The sequence below is a fragment of the Anopheles cruzii genome, chromosome 2 (genome assembly GCF_943734635.1).
Source record: "Anopheles cruzii chromosome 2, idAnoCruzAS_RS32_06, whole genome shotgun sequence".
NCBI classification, from domain to species: Eukaryota; Metazoa; Arthropoda; class Insecta; order Diptera; family Culicidae; genus Anopheles; species Anopheles cruzii.
The window spans coordinates 38,662,663-38,689,918 of record NC_069144.1 but is presented as its reverse complement, the minus strand read 5'-3'; the positions used below and the strand labels follow the sequence as shown (position 1 = coordinate 38,689,918).

Below are 27,256 nucleotides of genomic sequence, written 5' to 3'. Positions count from 1 at the left end.
CTTTCGTGTCTTTCCCGATCCAGAGTGCGCAGCCCAGCGCGTGTCCAGAGGGAGCCTCGCGTAGTAGTGATCGTAGAGTTCGCGTGTGTGTGTGTGTGAGCCGTTCCAGCGAGTTTATGGCACGTGGGGAACGTGAGTGACCGCTCGGTGTGTGATATCCAGCATCAGCAGTAGGCAGCTGCCGACATATCTTCTGGATTAGAATGTGCTGCGGTTGTTTATCCCTTTAGGAGAGTGTGTCATGCCGAGATCGTCGTTGAGCAACGAAGTGTAACCCCCTGCGTCAAGCTAGTGAACCCCAGCTCCGGTACGGTATGCATCAACGGTAACGCACGGACCGTATATTCCGCGGAACGGACCCGGTCGGACCGGACCGACCTCACCTACGAGGATCATCGAAATCACGGCTGGCACTAAAGTTGGGAGAAAATCTGACGGGTCCGACGATGACAGGTCCCCAATCCGTATCCGGCTAGAGCATCGATAGGTCAAGAAACGCAACAACGACATCAACCAAGCACCAAGCACTTTTGTACCGCCAACGTGAACGGCTGTGTGTGTGTCTGCGCGAGTATCCGAGTGTGTGTATGTGCGGTTTAGTGTGGGTTCTGGAGGAACAAACGGTCCTAAGCTGTCCAAGCCGAGCAGCAGCAGCAGCAGCAGCAGCAGTTAGTACGAGCTTAAGTCAACGATTGGAAGGGAAGTTTGGACGGCTTCGAACGTGTCCTCGTCTCCCTAGGAGCAGGTAAGCGGGGACCTCCGTACTAGGACTACCACCGCACAGTAGGGAACTTATATGGAAAATGTGGACATAAATGTTTTTAGGAGGAATCTATGGACTTTTTTCAACGTTTTTGTTTTCTTTGCATGTGTTTTGATTAAATTCAACTTTTTATGTGTAATGCACGCGTTCAAGTATATTTAATAAGCTTTTTTTTGGTTATTTTAAGGTTTTTAAACGCCCGAGCTATGCAATTTTAATGACACTAAAATCTTTTAATGACCAATCTAAACGCCTGGGTTATGCAATCTGTATTGCATCAAAATGTTTCAATGCATAATCCTTTGCAAATGCGTGAATTTTCTGCAACCAGACACCAGGCGCCTCCTTTGATAGCAAGTTTGTGTCACTCTTTTGACTTTGACAGATGGTATCTCGGAATCTGCGCAACATGGAAGGCTAAAAATTCGGATTTGTCATAGATAACTTATCTATTTTAGGCTAATATAACTAAAACCCTCAGTTTTTAAGTTTGCCTTATGACCGCCTTTTCCCCATAGTGCACCGGTTCTTGGTGTCCGGTTCTGTGCCCTTCCCTTGAAAGTGTCAATTATTCACCGTAGCCAAACAAATCAATTGGCCCCTCTCGCGACCAGCGAACTCGACAAACGTGGTGGTGGTCACATGTAGTCGATAAAATATGCATCCCCAGGAAACACACACTAACACGCTCGTGTGCACACGCACACATTATAAATAGGCTGGTGAAACATTCAACAGCCAGCGGAGGTGGAGGATTTGTTTACGCGGCGTAGATTTAAAAAGGCAATCGGAATGCCGCCTTCGCACCGGAAACGGAGTGTGGCCGGCGCCTGGCAGCTTCGTAATGAGCATGACTCGCGCGCGCCGTTGTGCGGAATGCCCTCATCCTTCATCCCCCCGGTGGGGTGTACGCCAGCCCAGCATGACGTCCATTTGTCGTCTGAAATCGACCATGTGCTGACGTTCGTGCAATCAAAAGGGCCCCCAGCAGTAGAGCAGTAGCGGCCGGCAAGTCTATGCTATGTGCTTATGCTAATATGATATCGATCCTCCCGTCCCGGGCCAGCCTGGCAAACATTAACTCGCCGCTGGCCTTCGAAAACGGAGTTCTGTTTCCATTAGCACCGTGGCCTTCGGTGGAGCCCCGGCCTGGCTTTTGTTGACAGTCCTTTTGGCGGGGGCCCATGGGTATGGTCGAGGAGATCGATTAAATTTGCGCGAACGGCCAATGTTGGCCGTCGTAGCCTAAGCATAGTCCCCCCGTGTCCCCATAGTCCATAGTTCACACTGAAGATTCGGTGCGCCTACAATCACGGGCCCGTAGGATGGTTGATGGTGGTGCTAATGGCATAGAATTACCTGTAGGCATATCTTGCGCCTAGATAATCTAGTCAGATGATTGACTGACAGGTGACTGGGGGTTCCAGTCATCACTGGCAAGGCGATTAACTAGCGTCAAGCCGTTCAATCCAGGTCGCATTAAGTTCAATTAGTTTCAACGCCCTTACGCCGACCCCACGCCACGGTTGACCCGATTTTCATCCGGCCGTGAACCGGCCCAGAGTCCGGCCTTGACAGCATCCAGGAGGCAGGCTCATTAGGCTCATATCGAACCGTTCGCCGAGGGGCCAATTTCCGTGCTTCGTCAGGCTGCCAGTGCCAGATTCGTTAACAATTGTTCGATTTTCGTTTCTTTCTCTCTCTGTCTCTCTGCACAGCAGCAACAAACAATCCGTTGGCTCCGGGTCCGGGCAATGGCGCTTGTGGTACGACGGGTGGCCGGTGTCAGCCCTACCACGTTGCCCACGGCGGAAACCGCTCCTGAGCAGTGAAGTTGTTCCGACACGCGAAACAACTTCCATCGCTTCGTCTAGCTTGGGTAAGTAGCCGCCTGTGACCGCAGACCGCCGCCGCCGATCTCCGGCACGCATTAACGCTGACTCTCCACTCTACTCCACGCAGAATGTCCTGCAGCGTAGACGGACTGCCGGCGGGGTGTAGACTCCGGGGCATGGGCTCCACCGTTCAGAGTGGTCCACTTAATTCGACACTGAGTGGGGCGCAAGAATCAACCAACAATGTGGTGCCGCTGCAGCGAGCGCCCTCGCAGAAACCGTGCTGTTTCTGCTGGTGTTGCTGCTGTTCCTGCTCATGGTAAGTGTCCCCGGCGTCCCCCCGCCCGAGCATATAAGACTCTCACGCTTCACTCCTTCTTTCTCTCCTTCTTCCCACTCGGCAACGTTCGGCTGTGTCAAACGGATTGCAGGGCTAAATGGTAAGTGGCTTTTTGGGGGAAATCCAACCCAATGGGGGGCCTTCGAATGCGGGACTAAATAATTCACCAATTCGACCGTTACATCGCCAAACAAACACGGGACCAAGACACAAAAGGGTACAGGGGATAAATCAAAGAAGGCTGCGGCTACGCAGCTGACTGACTGCTCGGGTCGAACGCGAATATGATCGATCCGTCGTCCCGAGGCCGCGTGGGTCACCTTTTGTGCTCGTGCGTGTGCCCTGCCCCTGGTTTGGGCCCCCCGGAAGAAACCCCAAAACCATTTCCGGAACGCGTGAATAAGTAATCGTTGTTGGCCGCATACCGTTCTCGATAATGTACAAGGGCTGATCAAAAAGTTTTGCGACATTTGAATTTCCGCGGGCTACGCATATCCTTTTTATTGTGGCTTCTTGCTACACATGTCAGTGACTTATGCTGAATAGTTCGGCCATTTTGAGTAATCAGTCAATTTTTGACAGCTGTTTTGCTTGGACAAGATCTGGCTCATGGTTGCCTGGTGATGGTTGCCTTTTCCAAAAAATGAATAGCAAACACTCATTATCAAATTTTGTGTAAAAAACGAAATTAAGAGCTCGGACGCAATCGAAATGTTAACTGCGGCTTTTGGTGAAGCTTTTGAGGCCAAAAGCAGCTCTTTTCTGTGGTTCAAATTTTTTTCAGAGGGTCGAGAAGATGTGAACATCGAAAAGCCAAGTTTGGTCGAATGTAAACAGTTTTGCTTACAGTTTTCATCGATTGCAGAGTTGTAGCGCATCATGAGTTGTTGCCAAACGATAGAACGGTCAATAACGAATATTTACTGCAAGTTATGCGCAATTCGGCCGAAGCAATCCGTGACAAAAACCCGGATTTGTGGGAAAACCAAATCGACGATGAGCCAAATCTTGTCCAACCAAAACAGTTGTCAACAATAGACCGATTACACAAAATGGCCGAACTTTTCAGCATAAGTCACTGACATGTGTCTAACGCCACAAAAAATAAGAAAATGAACAAACGTAGCCACATGCACATTGCCACATGCCACATGAAATTCCAATATCGCAAAACTTTTTGATCTGCCCTCGTATGTGGGACTGGGACAATCGGTCGCCATTACGCGTGTCCTTATGACGCGTTCCAACTTCCATCGAAAAAAAAACAGACAGAATCTGCAAGTGCTGTCCGGAATTCGGAATTGTGGGGTCCGTTTCCTTTTTTTTTTCTTTCGCTCCTTCCGAAGAACGAACGGCGACTTCTCATCGACCTCCACACTAATCAATGAACCCCGCCACCGTGTGCGCCGTCCGTCCGTCCGACGGACGCCGAGTGTGGAAAGCGAGTTATGGAAAATCGTGCGAGAATACCAAAAAAAAACACTTCCTTCCGTTTTCGTACTTTGCGCTCCCGAGAAAAGCGCCCTGACCTCCCCGTGAAAGTGAACAGAGAGAAATGTGCCTGTGTCATTGTCGTTGCCATCGGTCGGTCGGGACGGTGGTGTTGATGCAAAGAGCACGGGCTCCCCGCCGGGTCGGGTGGCCGGGTGCATCCGCTACACCGCGTGGGGTTCGTGCGGATTCTATGAATGAATGAATGGGTGGTGTGTCTTCGTGGTCTTGCTTCGGGTTTTCTTCGAACGCATGCTTGCTGCCGTGTTCCATTGTGTTTGCTCTGCTTTCATCTGTCAGATTTTGTTCTTTTCCCTTTTTTCGGAGATTTCGGTTGGCTCTCCTTATCTCTCGCGATTAGCCCACCATCACCCAGGGATTACCCCAAAGGGGTTTCCACTGGACACTGGTTGGCCAGCGTTTTGTCAAAGATCGTTTTTTAGCCGTTAATTAGCTTTTAGCCTCAAAATGGTTCTATTTTACCCAATTTGTTGACAGGCAACGCACCCGAAAGATTGTAAACCCCTCTTCCGTTCCGATAGGAGATTATCCCGAAACGCGGAGAGTGTCCCCGGAGAGAGCCATCAGAGCGGTCGGTCTCTGGTTCGCTCGCATGCTCTCGCGCCCTCTCCTGCACCTCGGGAGAATCTCTCGCGAATCTGTGTGTAAGTGTGAGCTGTGGCCCTCACTGGCGATGGTTTGGGTTTCGCGCTCTTTCACGACCAGGGAACCACGGAACAGGACACACACGCACAGCAGCAGGCCCGCATGGTGTCACTGTGTACGTTCCGTCCTGCGTACTAGGCACCAGTTCGTTCAGTGTCGCGCGGGCGATTTGACGAAACTTTTAACGAAACTTTCACTCTTGCACCGTGAGCGAGCGACTCTCACTTCTCGGGTCTCGGGCCGACGGGCCGTTTTGTTGCTCGCGTTGTCTCGCTTCAGCCTGCATTCCAAACCCGTTCGCTGTATGCCACGCGCCTCCACGGGTCCTTCCTCCACCGCGGTCCGGTCCGGTCCTCCGTCGAGTCCGCGCTGAGGGCGATGCAAAAATGTAAACAAAAATCTATCAAACCAACCCGAGATCCGAGCGGAGCGCGCGCGCTGACAGCGAGCATCCGCGCCGTTGGCCGTACCATTCGCTGGCCACCGTTCTAGGCGTGCAGTTCGTGTTCTTCGCGGTTCGCGCTGTTTGGCCTTCGGAGGTCCTTTGGCCCTTTGGTGACGGTTCGAACCGGAACGAAACGTTTGAAACGTTCCTCGGGTGTGAGTTCGCGCGTTTCGATTAATGTCCCCCACGGGTTGGCCTGCTGCTGGGTGATAATTGTTGTTTCAACTTGCGCCAGATACTGGGAGAGACTTTCCTCAAGATCGAGCATACGAGAGTGTGATTTTGCGTGCGAAGAATCGTAGATCGTGAAGAGTGTTACTTTAATGCTGGTGTGCTGTGTCGTCGGAGCCTCACAAAGTCATAAGAAAATTCAACCGCATTTAACCGTGCCCGTCGTGGAATCGGCCCGAAATCACGAGCCGGGCATAATTCTCACTCAGCACCACCAGGCGCAGCGGTTATGGTGCGATTGATCGTGATCATGTTTATTGCCGCAACCATCGCAGTGCGCACCATCGATCGCCGTGAGCGGAGATCAATTGCGAGTCTGGTTATTGGAAGCTGGAACGGCTGGCGTGCAAGCCGACGGGGAAAATCAATCCAATGGGCCCCGATCGCCCATGTGTCATCGTCGGGTATTGCCGATGGAGGCGCCTGGTGAATGGTGAATGTGTTATGAATTGTTGGTTCGTTTTACTCTAAGATTCGAGAAAGCATTCGCGTACGTGGCAAATAGGAAAGCAAACTTTGTTGGGACCTGCGGAATAATGTGAATCAAAATGCAAGAGACTTGCCGATGGAAACGCCGATATGGTTCCGAATGGAGGCGCATGGTGCTCCGTGGTGTCTCTCGAACAGACGGTCGGTTTGCATACAATTCAGTTTGCAAAAAAGAATCATGATCGTATCAATGATCGCATCTAGCCTTGCTCGTGGCATTGAGTCGATAGTTTTGGCCGACGCGTGTGTGGGGTGCGTGAGCAGCGACCGCTAGCGACCGCTTATACGCTTTACAGCCCTCTACACAAGTTCCGGCTTTTACCATCCACCAGGCATCTGGGATTGTAAAAATAAACTTCACACTCCACGCTCCATCGCCAGCCAGTAGTGCGCGTTTTGGCAGCGTCCGGCCGCACGACGAAGCACGAAGAACGATTAGATCAATGTTTCAATTTTACGATCCAAGTTTTGACATCCTGCCCCCATCGTGATTGCGCCCGTTGGTCACCATTTTGTGGGAATCGAAGCGTTCGAAGTGGCCCCGGGGCCCGGGTGATATAATCGATCCCATCAGGAAAGGTCAACTGCCACCGGTTGCACATCGGGAGCAATCGGACACCGGGTCGCACAGTGCATGTTGCAGCACCCGTCAACACCTGGTCATGTGCAACTGGGCAACAAGTCGCCCCCCGAGGGGGCGAGCGAACCTAGGCCTTGGGCCACCGTGCATCGTAAATTATTTATACGTTCAAACGCGTGGAACGGCATCGTCAAACGGAAGCAAACGCCAGCCGAACGCCCGTCCATGCAGTGCCGCCGGACGAATTTCGTAGCCGACTGCAGTTTATTTGCATCACGCCTCGAGACGTTGCCTAATCTCCTCGCACTCGATCGCACTGGGAAAAGGCCGGTTGCGGTCCGCGGATCCCGGTCGAACCTTGAACCCTTCCATGCACTAAATATACACAAGGTTTTCAAGGCGAGGCCCACCGCATTAATTGCATCTTCCTCGGCGGCCTCGGTGGGTGGCCAAAGGTTTCCGGAGTGCCCGAAGCAACTGTTCGGTTGCATCGACTCCATTGCATCGAGCTCGTTTCGCGACCCAGTTACGATCGCTCGAATGGCGACGATAAACATTCATCAAATCCGGAGCCGCCGCCGACGACGAGTGTGATGAGAAAAGTACAATTTCGTGGCTCAAACGGGTGCGAATATTGAGTTGAAAGTTGCCCTGCTTATTGACCATTTTCGATGTAAACTCAAGCTTTTGAATAGTGCAATATCGACGATGGGATTCCAGTTTTCGATTACATTGATATTCCGCTTGGTGCTCTGAATAAGTCCGCACCAGTCCGTTGCGATTTTTTATGTTTTCCCCAGAGGGTTCATAATTTTTTTTTAAACATTTCGAAATGACAATCAATAAACCGATAAACAATTTATTGGCCCCGAGCACAATTCGGTCGAACGATGGTTTATGCATCCTTTGGCCACAAGACGACAAGACAAGGGACTCTCGGCGCGCGCGCTGAAATTCGGGGCCAGTTGGCATTGTTAAGTCAGCCCGAAAAATCCAAGAATCCTTGACCGGAGACCCCGTCCAGAGTTTACCAGCAGCACCAGTCGGCAGCTGTGGTGGCCTGCAAAAAAACAGCACTTCGAAGCGTGGTCAGCAACCCCCGGAAATGGTTGTGATTGCCGGTCGTGGTTTTCCGAAGCATTCCGGGGGGAACGTGAACATCTGTCATAAAACCTCTGGCTCATGGTGACAGTTTTTTGCGGTGCGTGTGTCGTTCGTTTGCGCCAATCGGACAGGGCAGCGGGCACCCCTGTGTTCATAGAGCGAGGGCTCCGTTTTATCGATTAATGATTCCGAATGAGCTTCCGATTTTACTGTGCCTACTGCTGCACGGCGTCATACGGATTCCCCCCCGGTGGCGGTAGGGGCAGAGACCAAACTGGGCGGAAAAAATGGGCGACGACACAGAGGAAATTGTGAATGAGACTAGCACAACAACAAGCAAGGAAGGAAAAAACGAAACGGCAAACTAATGCTCACACTGTGCGCCACGGCAATGGCGCCACAAAGGTTAAGGCATCCGCTGAGACCGCTAACGACGACGATGACGACCACGGTGGCGGTGGCAGCGCCCGTCGCCACTGTCGCCATCGTGTTATGCGCGGTAATAGTTTTTTTTGTTGTTACCAGCAGTGGCCTCGCGGTACTGCGGGAGCTGTAAAAAGCGAGCGGCGGGACTACAGCAAGGCCCTACCAGGAAGCTGGCCAGCTTGGCTGGCTGGATTTGTTTTTCCCCGAAGGCCACCGAAACTTAATGACACCGTTTCGCAAAGTGTGTGGCCGGTGTGGCCACACTGCTTACGTCATCCCGTTCCCGTTCAAAACGAGACGCAAGAAAGCACACGCACCAGAGAAATATAGAGTCCCTGAGGCTAGGAGGCCGTAAGCATAACGGAGCCCAATCACAGATCCGCGACACACCACAAACAACAACAAACCGATCCCGCTGGGCAAAGAAAAACACTCGACCACCATCGGGGGGCGCAATGGGGTGGCCGGGCGCTTTCGGAGACTGGGCGCTCTGGGCGCGTTATCGGGACGCCACGTCCATCTCGTCTGGGAGCTGTGGGGGAAAAAAAAGGTATGGATAAGGTCAAGAACGATGCGCGGTGACGCTATCTTCGGTCGCTTCGGTTTATTTAACAGGCCGAAGATTCATCAGATGGTTGGTGGTTGAGCGTCGTGCAAATCTAAAACTAAAATATTTACAACTTTCGCCACTCGAGGCGGCTCCCGGTGGCACCGAATGGGGCCGTGTGTTGATGGGAATCATAATCGCAGCAATTATGCTGTTCATTTATCACACACCCAACGATGATGATGATGATGGTGATGGCGGTGATCGGTTGTACGTTTACTGGTCTACCATTAGTCTGCGCTGCTGTACCTCGTACTCGATGACGCTATGTGTCATTACTGTGGCCAAAACTTGTTATTACCACCGTCTAGACAGCGAACTTTTGTTGTTTTTCCTGTCCAGCGAGCTGCCAGTTATGGAACAGTGTACCAGAAGTGATCAAACAATTTCACAATGCAACTCGCAGTTAGTTAACTTTGGAGGGAATCATCATCGTTAGTCAATCAACGTTCGGTTTTAGCATAAAGCATGGTCCACTTTGAATCGGGAAAAGTTGTATTTTTTTTAGCAGCACCTCTGGTGGTCGGATTTCAAATTTTTTGACTACTATGTCTTTAGTAAACATTCGACTTTCAGTGCTGAAAGTTTCATCTCGGTACGCGGATTTTTTAGAAAGTTATGCTTAATGGAACTCAAAAGAAGAAAAATAATTCTGCACACTCACGTCGAGAACCCACGTGGTCTGCTTTAAAAGTCTCAAAAACACAAAAATTCACCAAATCAACTGTATGTGCTGTGCTTTAACGTTTCCGGCAACCCAATACCGTAGACCGAAAGATTCAGAGTAGGTGTCGTAGTAGAACATACGACCGGCAGCTGATCTGGAAGGTTTTGAGATCAGTCAAGGCTAATCCTGGACTTTCGGTTTGGGATATTGCAAAAAAATATCGTACCAGCAGAAGTACTGGCCAGAGGATCCAAACGGGACACTTAAGCAAAACTTAGTCGCTTAAACACGCGCTAGAAAGCTGTACGAGAAGGTTCTGACGAGGTACAAAGTATGCTTAGTTATGGACGACGAAACATACCTGGTACATGAAAATGGATTTTGGACAGCTTCCTGGACCAAAATGTTATCTCGCCACGGCACCGGGAGATGTCCTCTCCAAGTTCAAATATGTATTCGCCAATAAATTTGCACGGAAACTAATGATCTGGCAAGGAATTTGCAACTGTGTTTGCAATTGGAAACCAAGATTTTCATCACAAACACGATGATGCACTCAACGCCGTTCAAGGAAGAGTGCCTCAGAAAATTATGGCGCGCATTCCAAAGAAAGTTCCTGATTTCATCCGACGACCAACAAAATAAATTTTTGAAATTTTTCTGTTACAGTACAATAAAATACATTCTTTTTTACACTTTGACATGTTTCCTAAGTCAAACCAACCTCGAGATAGAGCTAATTCAATTGTTCCCGATTCTAAAGGTGCCATGTTTTAGTTATTTGATTCACAAAAAACTGAGCGGACAGTGGGATTCGACCTAATGCTACCGTAAAACAGTAGCATAACCGATTGATCCAACCTTCGGGCCTGAGCGGCCGTCATAGTGGCCACCATCTGGCACACTGGAGGATTAGCGAGCGCTGCACAACAACTTTCCGTTCCGATTTTTGATGCAAAACCTTAAACATTGATAAACCACCACACCGTAATGGGCAAAGTTTTGATTGATTGCGTCTTGGGCATGTTGCGAAACTAACCCTGTCGGGGTCGAAGTGCAGAATTAATCGGCGGAACCCACCGCACCGCAACGCGCTGGTTGGTGCTAAGAACTGAAAAGCTAACTCCCTTTGATGCGTACTCACGTACACGTGTTTGTGTGTTGGAAAATAGCATTCCCGTTTGTAAAGTAATCCCTTCATGACACGCGGGCTGCGTGTTGGATCAAGTGTTGAGGTAGAGAAAACTTCAAAGTAATCGAAAGCATTCGGTGCACCATTTTCACGTTTTCACCCGAGAACCGTAAGTAATGGGAACTAAACTTCTCCACGTCTTGTATGAAGCTGGTAAATCACCCAACGGTGCACCTCTGTCCCGAGTATCGGTGGAGCCAGTCAGGAAAATGATTAAATTTTATCAAACACCTACCCAGCCGGGAGCCAGCCACCATGTGTCCCGGGTGTTAATGAATGACCCGTTTTCTGTGTGATGTAAACCACCGGCAACACCTTGCATCGTTCGCCAATGTCGCCAGCCACGTGATGTGTGCAACAAACTCCTTTCCGCCATTAACCCGTGCACGGCAATATGCAAGCAGAGTAACGGCACCGAGCCGGTCGTCCGGGACAGCGAACCGGCGAACTCGGGTTGGCTGCCGCTGATGACGGAAATGTAAATCAATTAAAAATTAATTTTAAATCTCCTGGTCGTCCAACAGCCGGGCCGGGGCTGTCACTTCTTGGCACATCACGAGCTGGAAACAAAATATGCCCCTCAGCCCGGGGCCCAGAATAGTCGGTAATGACCGGCGCGGCCCAGAGCGAGGAAAACAGTCTTCTCGCAGATCTATGTTCTGAAGGGAAAACCCTGTCCGGAAGTCCGCCCGACTTTATAATCATCCGTCGGCTGTCGGCCGCCGGCCGGAGACTCCTTGGCACCGGTGCCAGACCCATTGTCTGCCGCTTTTTCGATGAACAGAGGCTAATCCTTGCAGACACGGAACGGTGTTCGGCACGCCGACGCCGATTGCTTCCTGGCGTCGGTTCGTTTGGCCCGTGGCCCTTTTCAAAATGTTTCTTCCATGTTCCGGGACTGGAAAACCCCGGTCGGCCCGTACCTAAGAATGGAAACGCGGGCACCATGACTAAGTTTGGACAAGAAATTGGCCGGTCTTCCGTGCGGGTGAGCTTTGGCGAGTGAGTCCGCTTCAAAAGCATTTTCCCAAACAGTCCACGCAACCGTCGTTTTCGTCGTTTTATTTGGGCGCAACTTTCGCTGCTCTGGAAGTGGCCGCACTTTCCATTTCCAGATTGGCGCGCTCCGTCCCGGGCAACATGAAACGCGGACGGCCGCTCATCAGGTTGTCGATTTCGATCCCACACGCGCGCCTGTTGCAAGGGAGCAGGGAGGACGATGGAAGCGTGCTGACGTGAGCCGCTAACAGCTCTGCAAACAATGCTAGTAATGCTGGCAGCAAAAAATAGACATCCACTTATGCTATCATTTGGGGCGGAAAATGAAACGAAACCCGAAAATACCCGTCACCGCCCATCACCGATTCCCCCGCCGGACGGGGGCAGGGAAGAAATGTCAATCTATTTTGATAACCAACCACCAGTCCGTTGCTGATAGCCCCCGAGGGATCGCTGGGAGCTAGGACCGGGTTGAAAAGCGCTTTAAATAATTGTCCGTGGGTGGACACGCACGCCGCCCGCCCAGCCCCCGGGGGCAGTGTTTCAAAATCGGCCACCACAATTGGGTGCCAAATAGGGATCTTTGGCTTTCTCTCTGTGAGATTCACGGCCTTATTTGGGGGATGCATTATTGATGCGACAATTGCATCTTTAAAGCTGAAACGGAACTTAAAGCTACTTGCATGGGCGAATCTCGATTACGATGGATAAGGTTATTTTAAACAAACATTGCATTAGACTGGAGCACCTTTATACCGCAATGGGAGACATACATTGACGTATACATATGTATTGACGGATTCGTGAAAACCCACAGCTGTTTTTAATATTTTTTTTCTATTTTGTAAATGTCCGTATTGGCGACAGCTATTGGCTATTCGAATTGAGAAGACTTATAGAAGACGGATACATCCAATCAGCAAGATTTGGTAAAAACTAGATTGAAGCACAAATCTTAATGTTCAAAATCATGTGTTTACTTGTCAATGTAGTCACCATTAGGCGTTTCACATTGTTCCCAACGTGTTACAAATTTTTTTCATTCCGTCCCTGAATTCCGTATTTAGTTCGTTTTCTACAGTATAACAACTTTTCGCAAAGACAGCGCGTCCTGTACGTTATTGTCCCAACTGTAATGGTTACCCTTAAGGAATCTCTTAAGGAGAGTTTTTAAGCAGTTAAAAACCCGATTGCAGCGTTTACGTTGACATAGTACAAGAATACGACGTCATACTTTCATTACTCAAACGAAAGCAATGTCTTCAAACTATACAGACGTGTTGAAGAAAAGCAGAACTTTCACATGTTATCTGTCGCGCTTCTGTAGCTTATTTAGTTCGTCTTCTACAAGTATTTGTGCATTACTTATCAGCATGTCCATGTACAGGTTGTACATAAAAAATCAGGTTTACCGTCCCTCGCATTAGGGTCGTAAAATCGTCACAGTAAAAACGACTGCAACCACAATCGGTTTAAGGGTTTCAGCATTAGCATTTGTTCGTAGAAATATCTTTTCACTCGACTATCCCCCCTATTATGGATCTCGAACGGAAATTCTACCGTTCGAGTGAACACAACAAGAGAGAAAGCAGAATACAGCAAGAGAGAAGGCAGAAAGAGAAAGCTATAGCAAAATGAACTCAAAATGAACGGAATGAACGTTCGAGGACTCGAATCGAGTTCTATGATAGGGGGGTATATCTTACAGCGGATCATTTTTCGTAGAGGATCGTTTATACCCATACGTTGTTCACAAAAGTACACCAACTTTGTCCCCGGCTCGTGAGGAGAAATGCTTTCGTATTCATTCGTTTGAAATGAGACACCTTTGGTCTGTAGATTATGTATAAAAGGTTTCATAATGCAATAACCGAATCGAATAGTCGAATCGAAGTGTATAAATGGGCAACATATTTAAAGAAATCGGTTTGTAATGGGCCTCTTTATTATCGCTTCTCTTAACTTCGCTTAACCTAAAGGTTTTCATTAAAGTTGCGGTTCTTGATCTGTAATGGAACGTCTCTCTGTGGCCGGCCGTTCACCGTAAAGTCGGTGATAATCGATGATTGATTGAGTCCATTTGCTGGAAATAATCGAAGATGTGGCAGCTTAAAACCAATTTTAAAAAGTTGGTCAAATTTTGTAAAACTCAATGCTTGGGTGCCTCATGAATATACCCAAAAACGGACCACAACAACATCTTTGATAAATCTTTAAAACTCAATGACCCATCACTGGAAAGTTTTCATACATCAACTCCAGTAGCTCGGAGCTGCGGCCGGATCTGTTAGCATTTCTCCAGAACCTTCCTAATGGTCAAAATGAACACACTAACAAAGCTTCCGAAAATGATCTGTACAATGTTTTCGCTAATGAATAGAAGAATGGAAGTCACCCAGAAAATGATCATTAGAATGATACGGAAGGCTACCTAACGAAGAGGCAAATTTTAAACACAAACCAAAAACAGCGTTTTTACCGCCAAAGAGAATTGGAAGTAGAAATTGCGTTGCTCAACTATTGCCGACTTATTAAAACCAAGTTAACCTACCTACAAACCTACAAAAACGTTGAACTTTTGATCCACGTTACAGCACCGCGGCTTCGAAGGCAACGCGTAATCGACACAAGTTAGAGCCTCGTTCAGGCCGAGCAGAAGCAAACCGTTACCTGGAAGGCTGTCACGACGAGATTGGTTTTTTTCTTCGTGTTCCTTCTTCAAACAATTCTACATTAGCTCATCTATTGTTTCACCCCGCTGGCGAAAGGCAAAGGAAAATGCGATATAAAAATAAGTCTGGATAAGAGAAAAAAAACAAGGCGACAGGTAAAAACCGAGCCCCCATTTGCTGTCCCATTCCCGTGCGCGCATTAACGATGGGAAATGGGTGCCACGGTTCGGTACACTCCCGGAGGGCCCCGGGGACAATTGTTTATCCTGCTAAACAAAGACTAACCCAAAGCGCAAACAGATTCAACAACCTCCGGATCCCTGAGCGGAAGTGGACAGTGAGTGAGCGAGAGTGGGAGCGACCCACTGTTCCGATAGCGCGGGCCGTGGGGCCCGTGGGGGCTGCACTCGGGGCACTGGTGACCATTCGAACGACAGGCCAACGGTTGGCCGACGGACCCCTTCGTAGCAGGGCAAAACTGGAAACTCGACCAGCGGGTGGCCGGGTCGCCAACAATGTCCGCCGCCAGGAAGCACAAAATGAATAAACCAACAATGGGAAGCCTTCGGGACGACGGCGGCGACCCGTCGTCGGGTTTTCCTTCCAAGGCTTTTCGTTTTTGTGCTGTGACGTTTGCTTGCGCAATGGACTTCCCTTCTTTCCGTTTTACCTTTGTTGCTACCCTCAGCCGTGGCTCGACTTGGCTCGAAAAAAAATGTGGAAAAAAGGGAACTGGCCACCAGACCTTTGGTGGACCTTTTACAATGCCGTTTAGTTGGTTTCGCTGCCCCTTCGGGTCACGTGCGTCCGGTACGCCGGAATAGTATTACTTGTTGCATACGGAAGCGGACGGTTTGGGTTTGCATGTGTATGGCAATAATGTGGATGAGTTCCTGCAACAGGGGACCACCACTTCTAGGCTACCTTTTTTGCCCATCGAGTTACCGGCTGTTGAAAAATTCAAACTCAATACCTTTCGATGGGTCGTAACTACACGCGAAATCCCGAGAAGATGGTTCAACGCGGACAGGAATTCCATTTCTTTTCCTGAGGGCTTAGGAACCGTCGGCTGGCTTCGCTCGGATCGAAGGGATCGAATCCGATCCCCGCCGGTACCGGATTGCATTCTTCGATTTCTTTACAATCGGACAAAGTAGAAGCACCTTTGGCTTAGAAGATGCGACATTGTTGTCCAACTCGGGGAACGCTCGTTGAGGAATTGATATAGACGCACTGGTTCGGTGACCATGCCGGAACACGGCAGCAAAGGATTCTACCCTGAAGGTAGAGTTGTCACAGGGAAGAAACAAAAAATACTGATTGAAATATATTACATTTTCCCTTACGTAAATACACGATCTGGAGCTCCGGAGCCGCACATACACCTGTGCGCCAAAGATGTTCTCAAACATCAAACTATAGTTGCACATACCTTACCTTGATATCAATCAGTGGTACTAACGTTGTGTCAATCAATTCCAGATTTATGACGAAAGTCCATCGAAGCGACGTTTATTGCGAACATTGCGAAGTGACTCAAAGTCGAACTCATTTCTCTTAACATTTCATTTTTGATTACTAAAAATGGTCCATCAAAAAGAACGATTAGAATACTTCAATGCAAAGATTCATTCGTGAGCCACAGTTGGTCCGTTAATGCACGGTAAATGCTTCAAAATTACCAAATTGTTGTCCATGTCGTCGGACTAGGGTTGCACTTGTTTTTTTATATACGTGTCTCGGAAAAGGTCCCAGCTGTCTGGGTTTTATAAGTCTGGCGTGGATTTATCTATCTACTACTTTGCGTAAGTAAGAGAGAAAAAAGAACGGAATCGATTTGAAGTCGAGAAGCCACCTAACTTTCGCGCCATTGGGTAAATATTGGCCAGAGCGCTGATTGGGTAGCGCCAGGAAGAAAAGGTAGTAATTGAATCGTTTCAGTTACATCCCGATCCGAGTACGAACACAGCCACCGATCGAGGCGAAAGCGAGCCACGAAGCTCGCCCATCAACCAGCAGGACAGAGCGTGGACGAGAGCAAAGTAAACAAATAAAAGCAAAATAAAAATAACACACTCTTGGACACGAGAGGAAACTATTTGCCGTCCGGCTTAACGATGGCGCAAATGACGCCTTCCTGAAATGACACTGCGCGCCTGCGGCACCGTTTGGCACCGTTTGGCACTTCCATCAAAACAAACCCATTAAAACTTTATTATCACATCACGCGTCCTCGTAAGGACGCGAAGGGCCGGAGCGCCTTCGCAAACCGCGGGTCAGCTTCGCGGGCCGGCCGGCATCGTGACCCGTAACACGCCATTTGTGGTCACTACTAATAACCGGGCGGCTGGGTGGCCACGTGGGACCAATGTTTACACCCCCGTGCTGGCCGGTGGTCGGCTGTCGCCCCCCCCTTCCCTCACACCGGTTCCCGGTTCCGGGGGCCATCCCGTGACATCATCGCCACTGTCGCCCCGGCGGGAAAAAAACCCGTCATCAAAGTAATTAACCTCAAACATGATGCGCTTCCCTGTGTGTGTGTGGCCTGCACCACAGCAGGAAACAATGCCACACCTCCCGGAAGGGCGGTCGGATACGAGCGGGAAAGATTTAATAAATGTCCTGTGTGTCGGGGAGGGTGGAGGGCGCGCGAAGTAGCTTCACTTTGCTGCAAGTAGCACTCGAGTGGAGACGGGTCCTTTATGTTCTACACATGACCGCAACCGCGATACAGTGGGTGCGCTCCTTTTGGGGCCCCGTGCTCTCATTCTGGGGTTTCCTTTCATCCTGTTCAGAGTGTGTCTTTTACTAAACTTTGTACATGGGTGTTGCAAACACCAACACCGGCTGCGGCGAATGAAAATGAAATCAATATTTGCTGCTGGTTTGGAACTGTGTGGAGTGTCGAGCACAATGTGTCACACACTGTATACTATGTTCTACAAGGACACCCGTTCGGATACGGCACGTTTGGTGCGGCCATGAAGCCATGGGGCTTCTAATACAAACACACCCCATCGATCGTCATTGATCGTCACGGTTCCCCTCATCCCGTTCGTGTAGCACTTTGCTGATTAGGAGGAACAAATCATTTCAGCTCACTTTATTCAAGCTCAACAGCAAGTAAGTAGAGTGGTCCGACGTAAAGCTGCTCCTTGTCGTCGCTCGTTGGCACGTTTACTCTGACACGGGAAGGTATTGCGATGTGCCGGAATTTAAAACGGATTAAGATAGCTCGGAACATCGCTTAGGTAGCAAGGGTAATGTGAAGGCCTGGACATACAAAATGCTGCAGAGAGGACATTCTACTGCACTGCAAGTCCAACAGATTTACTAGGTCTATACGTTGAGAAAAGGACTGTTTTTAACACACAAAAAATGTTTATAATTTTTTTTTGCAAGTTTCTATTTTATTCGAAGTATGTGCTATCGCTAGCTATACATTTCTCCTATCTCTCTGCTTAATCATGGATTCCCAGACGAAAGAACTCTTAGACTTTTTAAGTACACTAATTACTTAACCCATTTCGACTTCGTCGTAGAAAAACGAAAGGCTGCTCAGCCAATACGTGTCCCATCGATGAAAAAGAATGATATTCGGAAAGAGCCAAGTCTGGGGAATAACGCGGGGAGGGATAGCAGCTCTCATCCAAGTGATTTGATAGTATCCTCAAACAGTTTTGTTTTTTGGGGGGCCTGGTGCTTGTTTCCACGGGCCACCAGGCGCCCCCATTGGAACCCCCTAGAATTGCATTTTGGTCGTTTTTTGATAAATGCATGGTTCAAATTGATCATTTGTTGTCAGTAGCGATCGGAATTAACGTTTGCATCAGATTTTAGGAGCTTGTGAAACACCACACCTTTCTGTCCCATCAGAAAGTCCGTTTTTTGGAGTCCTTCGACGTTATTTTTTGTTAAGTCAAAATCGCCATTTTGGAATTTTTTAAACCACTTAAAGCACTGCGATCTTCCAAACACAAGTCCCGACAAGCATTTGGTGCGATTCCGAAGCAGTTTTCTTCAAGAGGAGCAGAAAAATTATAATCCCCGCAAAACGCTTTTTTCGGGCACAAAACTCGCCATGGTCTAACCCTTTCAACGGTCGTTCGCAAACTGATTAAATTTTTTTACGACCTGGACTCATTTACCTGATGTCAAAATAAGGTAATGATGAATGAACAGCAAAACTGGGAAGTCCCAATCGGCAGGTACAGCCATCTTTTTAAAAGTCCTTTTCTCAACGTATAGACCTAGTATATAAAAACGAACGGCCATGTCTGCGAGTCTGAGCAGTTGATCATTGCTTCGGTGTCTTCTGGCGTCTCTTGATGTTCCAAAGTACGTCCGTGCCGAACTTGGTTTTCCTGTCCGTTTATTTCGATCTTCTGTTGGTTGCACAACAAACCAGAGAGGATAGCAACCCAACTTTTGATCATCATCATCATCTCTAAAATCTTCTCTAAAACAACGACAAAACATTGGCACTAGAATGCTAGGAGCCAATAGATCATCCTACAGTCTGAAGAAACTTTTTCGCTCAATTCTCGTATCGAAAGCTGGAGTCCTAAAGCCTGACCAAACGCTCTGAATTTTGTTTTTTAAGGTTTAAAAGCAAAGGAAAATTATTAACGAATGTTGAAAGTGTATAAAGCCTGGTAAACACACTGCTCGATGCTTCAGATTTTTTTGATCTGAAACGATGGTCGTAAACGATTATCGTAGCGTGTGGACGAGGCTTAAGGACTATTCGCCTTCAATTATTACATTAAAAGGGCTGTTTCTGAATTTAAGCGAGGTCGTATTAGCCTTCAAGACGATCCACGTCAAAAATGTAAAAAACAGACACAACACCCGAAACCGTAGGATATCGTATTGGAGAATCGTCGAATCACTGAAAGAGGTTTAGTACAAAACCTAGCCATCTCATTGAACAGTTTCAGCCATTACTTTGACTGAAATATTGGGTTTCAGAAAGCTGTTTGCAAAATGAGTGCCGCATTCGCTAAAAATGGGTAAAAACGCATTCGAGTGCAACTTTCTCGGCAACATTTGGAGCTTTTTCGAAAGGATAAAGTGGATTTTGTGCATTGAATCATCACTGAAAGCAAAATGAAAGAAAAAATCGTGAAAAAAGACCCGGTTTGCAGAAGAAAAACACCCTCTTTCATCAGGGCAATGCACTGTGTCACAAGAGCAATTTTTAAATGGCAAAAACCCATGAATTAAAGTTTTAATTGTTGGAGTATCCATCGTATTCACCAGATTTGGCCCCTAGCGACTTCCGCCTGTTTCCAGACCCATAAAAATCATGCGTGAATAGCATTTTTCATCAAATAATGTCGTCATAATAGCTGCGGATGCGTATTTTGAAGCTCTCCCAGTTTCTTACTTCAGGGATGGAATTTATAAATTGCAGTCTCCTTGGAACAAGTTTATTGATGTTCAGGAAGGCCATACTGAATAATAAAGTGTATTTCGAACCATAAAAATGTGACTTTCTAATCGACCATACGAACTTATTGAACAGCATAGTAAATGGAGAGCATTAACAATTAAATTAGCCCGTAAGCTTGTCAAGACAGATTGCGATGTCGAAAGGAACATGTAGCAACCTTTGTTACCTTAATAACAATCTGGACAGCGTACTATATGAAACATAATTTCCACTACAAAATACCTCAACTCCGACTCAAATACCTTCAATTCCGAAAAAATGTATGTCGCGCTCGCGCTCAGTCTTATCGCTATTTTGTTTGAAAACAATCCTACGGAAAGTGCTGTCCAGGGGCTTGATGTTGTCCATTAGATTCCAGATCACACTGAGGTTCGCATTACTTACTGACGCAAAGCTCCGATAGGACTCTGTGTCTTGAAGCCTGACGTAACCCTCCAGTATCGTATGGAATCGAAATAGATAGCTCCACTGAAGATGAACGTAACAAAATGCGGACAAAAGACATTTCCTGTCTGTAATTGAGTGAAGCGGTAAATGAAGAAACAACCGCAAAATGAGCATCAGAACGGAGAGTGCAGAAGCTAAGTGAAAACGCGTGCAAACATTTGGTCGGGACCACATCTAAACGGAGACAGGTGCTCGGCTATCCTACACGGCAACCCACGGGACAGCAGCGCAGACCTCCGCACTGTGGGTTCGTGAAGGCGTTTGAGTGCTTTCCGGAGAATTTTGCTGCCACCGTGTGTCACCGTGGTGTGTCGGATGTCAGAAGAAACGTTGGCGCACACGGGCGCACCAGTGTCTTGTCTCGCTAGCCCAGCCCGGACGACCTACCTGGCCATAAGTGCTACGCAAACATGTCGAAACAATAGACGGTCGCACTCGACCCGGTTTACCGAAACCGCTGTGCCTCGCTGTGCTTTAAACTGTAGAAACAACTGCCGCGAGGGCTAGAGACAGAAGCGTGCGCAGAAGTGTCAACAACAAACAACTACAAGAGTGGCGCTGGACGGTAAGCCTCACTGCAGCATGGCCGAAAAATGGCGCCAGGCCATCGGGAAGATTCGAAAGGGGTAAGCATGGCGTTACTCACCGTAAGTCTGTACTGCTCAGCTCGAACCCCCAGCAGCATGGTTTGATGGGAACGTAGAACGTGATGAATCTAGCCGCACGTGGCCGCATCACACCTGGTCTTCGAAGCAATCCAATTCGTGTCAAAGCATAAAACGAACTACGAAACGAACCACTTGCTGGCAATTATAATCCATTTTTATTGAGTTCTTAAACTAGCTTTAAAACAATCTACTTTTTTCCTGTTGGCCATTGGCACCTCGGTGGCACCATTTTGATTGAAAACTCGTTAGTATTCTGCAATTACGGGCACAGTTTGTAGAGTCCTTCCATTTCCATTCCACGCCAAATTGCACCTCGGTGCCGTTATCTCGGAAATGCTCGGCAGAGCGCACCGGACACACAGAGCACCGTGCACTACCTTTCGTGCTGGCCTCCATTCGTTGCTGCTGACGTCAAGCACCGTCAATTTAGCCCAAAGTGTGGCAGCATAAATTCAATAATAGTACTACGTGACAAATCTCTCGTTCCCGGCGGTGTTGAATAAAAAATAGCATCAAAAGATTACGTCCCGGCCCGGCGGTCCCAGGAGGCGCACCCGGAGCGCTCATTCATCCCGGTGTCGCAAGGACGACGTGCCGGTCGGTCCTCACTATGCGCGCTCGCTGCTATGCCGGTGCTCCTCGCCGAAGGGTCATTGATAAATATTCGAAGACAGCAGAAATAGCGCTCCCCGGTCCTTGGCGGTTCGGTTTTGGTTTATCCTTTTGGTCCTTCATGCATGACAGCGCACGAAAGACAGAAGCCGGACAAATTGGTGCCGTGGCTTCGGTCACCGGTCGCCGTCGTCGTCCTAGCATAATGATCAAAAGGAGCGGACACGCGCACAGGAGCGTATGTGAGGCACCGGGCAGAGCCGGGCCGAGATCCATTGATTAATTCCGAACCATCCCGAGTGCGGTGGCCTCACCGAGCCGTGTCCGGGGTTGAGGACCGGTTTTGCCATATTTCATAATTCATTGACCGGACGGACAGTGTCGTCGCTGGAGGGTAGCTTTAAACATAAATACCCCAGCACATAATTTGGGTGACGGCCACCGGCGACGAAACGGGCGGCCCCAAACCGCTGGTTAAATGTCAGCCGTAAAGCTGTGACATAAAATTAAAGTGATTGCTCCTCTGGAGATGCGGCAGGGATAGTTTTGCCGTCGAAATGGAAACCCATGTCTCGGGAAGGACATTCAGCAAAAGTCTGTTTTTATTCTCTTTCCTTTCAGTTTGGCTATAAAAAACGCAGAAGACAATGGGCCTACGAAAAAAGACCAAGCTAGTTCCGACACGTTATTCGATGGAGAACAGTGAGTAGCCCCCCTCGTGTGTTTGTTTTGCTTTAACAATCAGTAGTTATTATGAGTTTCTTGAACTAGTATCGTTAGATTTTACTTATCTAGAATCAAAAGCTTAAACTGAAACGAAGATGAACCATAGTTTGGTACAATACAAATTATTTCAGCAAAAATTGAATGTGATTACTGACGATAGGTGACGATTCTTTTTGCATACATATTTGTCACCTTCCTCAGACCAACGCTAGAGGAAATACGGAGCTGGGGCAAGAGCTTCGACAAGCTGATGCGAAGCCACAGCGGGAAGAAAGCGTTCCGGGAGTTCCTGCGCTGCGAGTACAGTGAGGAGAACATACTCTTCTGGCAGGCCTGCGAGGAGCTGAAAAAGGAGACGAACCCGGAAGCGATAGAGGAAAAGGCTAGGTTTATATACGAAGACTATATCTCGATTTTATCGCCGAAAGAGGTAAGCGCCACACCGGCACCGCCACCGCCACCGCCACCACCGATGCTTCCATGCTAATTTTACTGCAATATTATGCTCGTCATCTTCCCATTTCCGCACACCGAAGGTATCATTAGACTCCCGGGTACGGGAAATAGTTAATAGAAATATGGTGGAACCGACTCCGCACACTTTCGACGAAGCTCAACTACAAATTTATACACTTATGCATAGAGATTCGTATCCCAGGTGAGTCGCGAACCTTTTATACCGCAGTGAGAGTGCAATACCGTACCGTCTGTGTTTCGTTTTTTTCTTTCAGATTTATCAATTCACCCCAATTCAAAACGCTGGCACAAATTCCAGAGGGCGTTTCCGCGTCCGGTTCGACGGCCGAAAGTCCCAGCAATTAGGGAATTTCGCAGGCGACGAGGTGCCAGCGTGTCTGGCGGGGGTTTGGTGATCGGGCTTAATTCATCCTTCCCCAGTACCACTCAAGCGCGCGGCTTCATCGGCCGCATCATCATGCCGCAGGATGGCAGCCATTCGTCAACGTACCACGCCGCTTAGTAGGATCTTACTAGTGATTAGTTCTAGTGATTACGTTCGGTCTCTGCACACGCACCCAAACACCTTCAAATGATATTTATTTCTTCTCGTTCCGTGCACAGCCGTGGCGCACGGAGCGCTGGCAAGATTTGCAACAAATTATCTTATTAAGAAAAGGGTAAAGCACCAGCATAAAGCCTGACGGAACTGATTGGAGCCGAGCGAAAGCAATTCCTTTTTCACGCGGACCGGACACCGGTGTGTTCCGGCGCAGTGGGCCGCCACTTAAGCTTTTGTGTTTCTCAAAGTAACATAAAATTGAACCACTAAACAAGCAACAATCACACAAAATACGGTTTTCTTGTGCACACATGAGGTCCCACAAAAAAGGCAAACATGGAAAGAGATGGGAACGGAGCTAAATGCACTAACATTAGGGACGCTTCAACGTTCCATTTGCTCGCTTCGCGGGACGTGATCGATGGCACCAATCGAGTTAAAACAATCTTTTTCCCCGTTTGTACACCGAAAAATGAATCGTTCGACACCACACTTCCCCGTAGATGAGTGATCCCTGAGTGTGTCTTTGTGGTTTTGCGTTTCAAAGGAAAGCCGGGAAAACGGAGTCCTTTTTGGTCGAAGGATTGGTCCCTGGGGGGGGCCCACACCGTGCAGACGTTACCTGTTGATTGTCGCTCGCTCGATTTTATTCGTTTTGTTTTCTAGTCACACGAATTTACTGGCCGATGTTACCGGCAAACGATAGCTTACTTATTTATTATTATTATTAATTTTATATTGACAAACATTGTGGGTCATTAATGTTCGATTGTTATCCGCAGCCTATCGATAGTTTACTCTGGGTGTTAAAGCTGACGATTGTTGTTCTTTAGTAGTACAAACGCTGCACACTACCACGCACCGACATACACACGCGCGCTGCGACATCTTCCGGTTTTTTTTTGTTGTTGTACAAGGATGTGATTCGCTTTCGGCTGCGTGCGTGGCGACGACTAGGGCCTAGTGAGTGTTTTTATTACATTTTTAAACCTCTCTCTCTCTCTCTGTCTCTCTACTGTTTACAATCACAACAACCACCCCGGTGAGGAGAGGGGGGGGGGGGTCGGTTCTGGTTGGCCTGTATCCGGGGTCAACACCCTAGTGAGCGAATCGGGCTAATCGAGCTAATCGGGACGAACCGGTGGGCATGCCATGGTGGAGAGATGCATGATGTAAACGAGAGACTAGTCGTTTGAAACCTCAACACGCACAAATCAACACCCGGTACACGGTATGAGGGAGTGACTGTTTCACCCTATAAAATAAGTTTGTCTGCAAGCGATAGTTTCAATAAAAGCGAAAAATTTATAAAAATAAACTAAACCAGAGCGCAGAGAACCCCTTGCTGATTGCCTATCGCGTGGGGTCGTTCCGTTCGATCAGCACAAGCGACGGCGTGTGCAGGATGGTAGTGGAATGTGGACACTATTCCATCAACCGGGGGACGGACTGGAAAATCGTAGCGTATTTGTATAGATTTATATTTTTTCTATCGAAGACGAAGCATAAGAATACGGATAACAAACGGGCGGCACCTGTGTAACAAGAAAAAAAAACTAAAATAAAGATACATATTACGGTGGGCCGAGTGCGCCGAGCGGAGCAACAAACGATGGGGAGCATGAGCAAGAAAAAACAACACACAGAAACGAAGCAAGCAAGAACCAAATAAAGCTATCAAATAAACATAGAATAACGTTAAACAAATGTAACAGAAGCAAGCAAATACATAACCCGGACTTGTTGAAGTTAGACATTATCACGTATCAATAACACGGCGACAGAGAGAGAGAAAGAGAGAGAAAAGGATTTAGTGAATCGAAATGGGTGGACTGCATTCCAGCACCTAGCACTAAACATCAGCTCACGGGAGGAGTCAATCCTTCAAATACATTCTGAACGAAGCACTTTCCGCCATGGGCAGACACAAACGAAATGAGCAGAGAAAGGAAATACAATGCAATAAACAATATAGTAACGAAATAATAGTCCAAAGTATTATACAACACAAACGGTAGCAACCATAACAAATAGGTAACAGAGAAGCGTTTGGTTAAAGTTGGTGAATGTCCACCCGAAAGGGGGGAACGAATACCGTTGAAAAGGCCGAAGGTGGGCTGTAAAATTCCTCCGGAAACTGGACCAGAGAAAAGTCAAACGCTAACGGTGAGGAAATCCAATTTGTGTGTAAATTTTTGGTTTCCTTTTCAATTACTTTCGTGTATGATTGATTTATTGAACCGGATGGTAGAAAACAGATCACCTAATAAGAAGAAAACGCAACCACATGTGTCCGACAGTATGAGCAAACGTGCATAAAAATAAATCAATTACCTGAACCATCCAGTTGAGCCCTGTCGGTCGCAGAGTATCGTGAGGTAGTACCATGTTTTTTTTCTAAATAAATCAACACACAATAATAAATAGTACATTGCCAAGTAATACACTAGAAATTGTTGCCGAAACTCCGAACAGAGATCCACCACTCGGCAGTTTCAACTGCCGGCCCTAGAGAAACATCATCCAGGTACGAGGTGGCAAGAAACAGATAGAAGAAGCGGTAAACGAAAAACGTAAATTCACAACAGTAAACGGCAAATAGTGCGACACGACCACGTTCGTGAAAGGCAAAGATGAAACCGAATGGGGATAGATGGTCATAAAAAAAAAAACAACACAATGTAAACAATACAAAAATCAACAAAACAAACACACAATCTAACCTTTTATACAATGTTCAAGTGATTTTATCTAGATCAAACGTAGTGTTGTCCACAAACCGTACTGGGCGTACAGGTTTTGGATGTACAGTTCGGTAAAAGTGCTTTCCCCAGGAGCCGGAAGTCACGTTCTCGTTCAGATTGTTAATGGACCCGCTGGTGGATTACATTTGTTTCGGTTTGTGGGGTTTTTGTTTCGGTTTTCTGGGGCACTGTTGTTCACTCTTTCTCTCTGCTCCCCAATCTGAGGTGTGTATATTTTGTGAAGAACGTCCGTTTTATTATTTGCTTTGTAAATTCCAAAACCTACAAGGGCGCAGCACGGTGCACGTTTTACGGGCAGTGGTTTTGTATAAAAAAAAAACTATCGAAATAAAAGAAGTAAAAAGCTATCAAAATATAAACGAAATAAACCTAGCATTTTCCCCTCGTGTTACACACCACCATCATTAGGCCGACCAGATTAAATCCAAGGCACATAGACCAACGACACTCTTGGTGATGGGGAACCGCGCACTAGTCGGCGATTGGACGGCGCATAAAACACAGAACTCTATAGTAAAAGCACCAAAAACGTAATCATAGCTATCTGAATAGACTAGTACACATTGTTGATGGTACATTTCGTTGATATTGTTTCGTTTTGAAAACGTTTTCTGTTCAGCACCTGTAGATGCGGGGATGTATCACTTTTTGCGTACACTTTAGCTATATTGAAATGTTAATCGTTACCGTAAGCTTTCAGGTGAAGCATCTTAATTTTCGAACGTATTGGAAAAGGCTTGGCCACAACCCACGGTGATGTGGTAGTGGTAAACATGAAATATGTTAAGTATGCAGGAGTAGATCAAACTTAAACTTCTATCTGAACGATACCCAACAAACAATAGCATATAAGTTGGCTGCTGAATGTTGAATGATAATAAGTGTGTCAAGAGAAGTAGAGCGATGGCGGCATGCGCTCTTTCGTGTTGGAGCGCATGAGCCTGCCTTCACGCATTCCTTGGAGGAAAGTCGCACGATGTCGCATTTTGCAGTGCGCAACTTTGCCAGCCGGACTGGACCTTTCCTGATTCTTAATTGACTCGTGCTCCTACGTACTT

The 27,256-nt window shown here is 47.7% G+C and overlaps 1 protein-coding gene across 1 annotated transcript; it reads left to right on the top strand.

The window, feature by feature from the left end:
* Positions 1-689: 689 nt before the first annotated feature.
* LOC128268101 (regulator of G-protein signaling 17) lies at positions 690-23,246 on the top strand. Its single transcript, XM_053005118.1, has 8 exons — positions 690-745; positions 2,482-2,642; positions 2,726-2,917; positions 3,030-3,038; positions 22,311-22,391; positions 22,617-22,845; positions 22,952-23,073; positions 23,147-23,246. The coding sequence occupies exons 3-8, from the start codon at positions 2,727-2,729 to the stop codon at positions 23,235-23,237; spliced, it is 723 nt and encodes a 240-aa protein (XP_052861078.1). The 5' UTR covers positions 690-745; positions 2,482-2,642; position 2,726; the 3' UTR covers positions 23,238-23,246.
* The last annotated feature ends 4,010 nt before the right edge of the window (positions 23,247-27,256 follow it).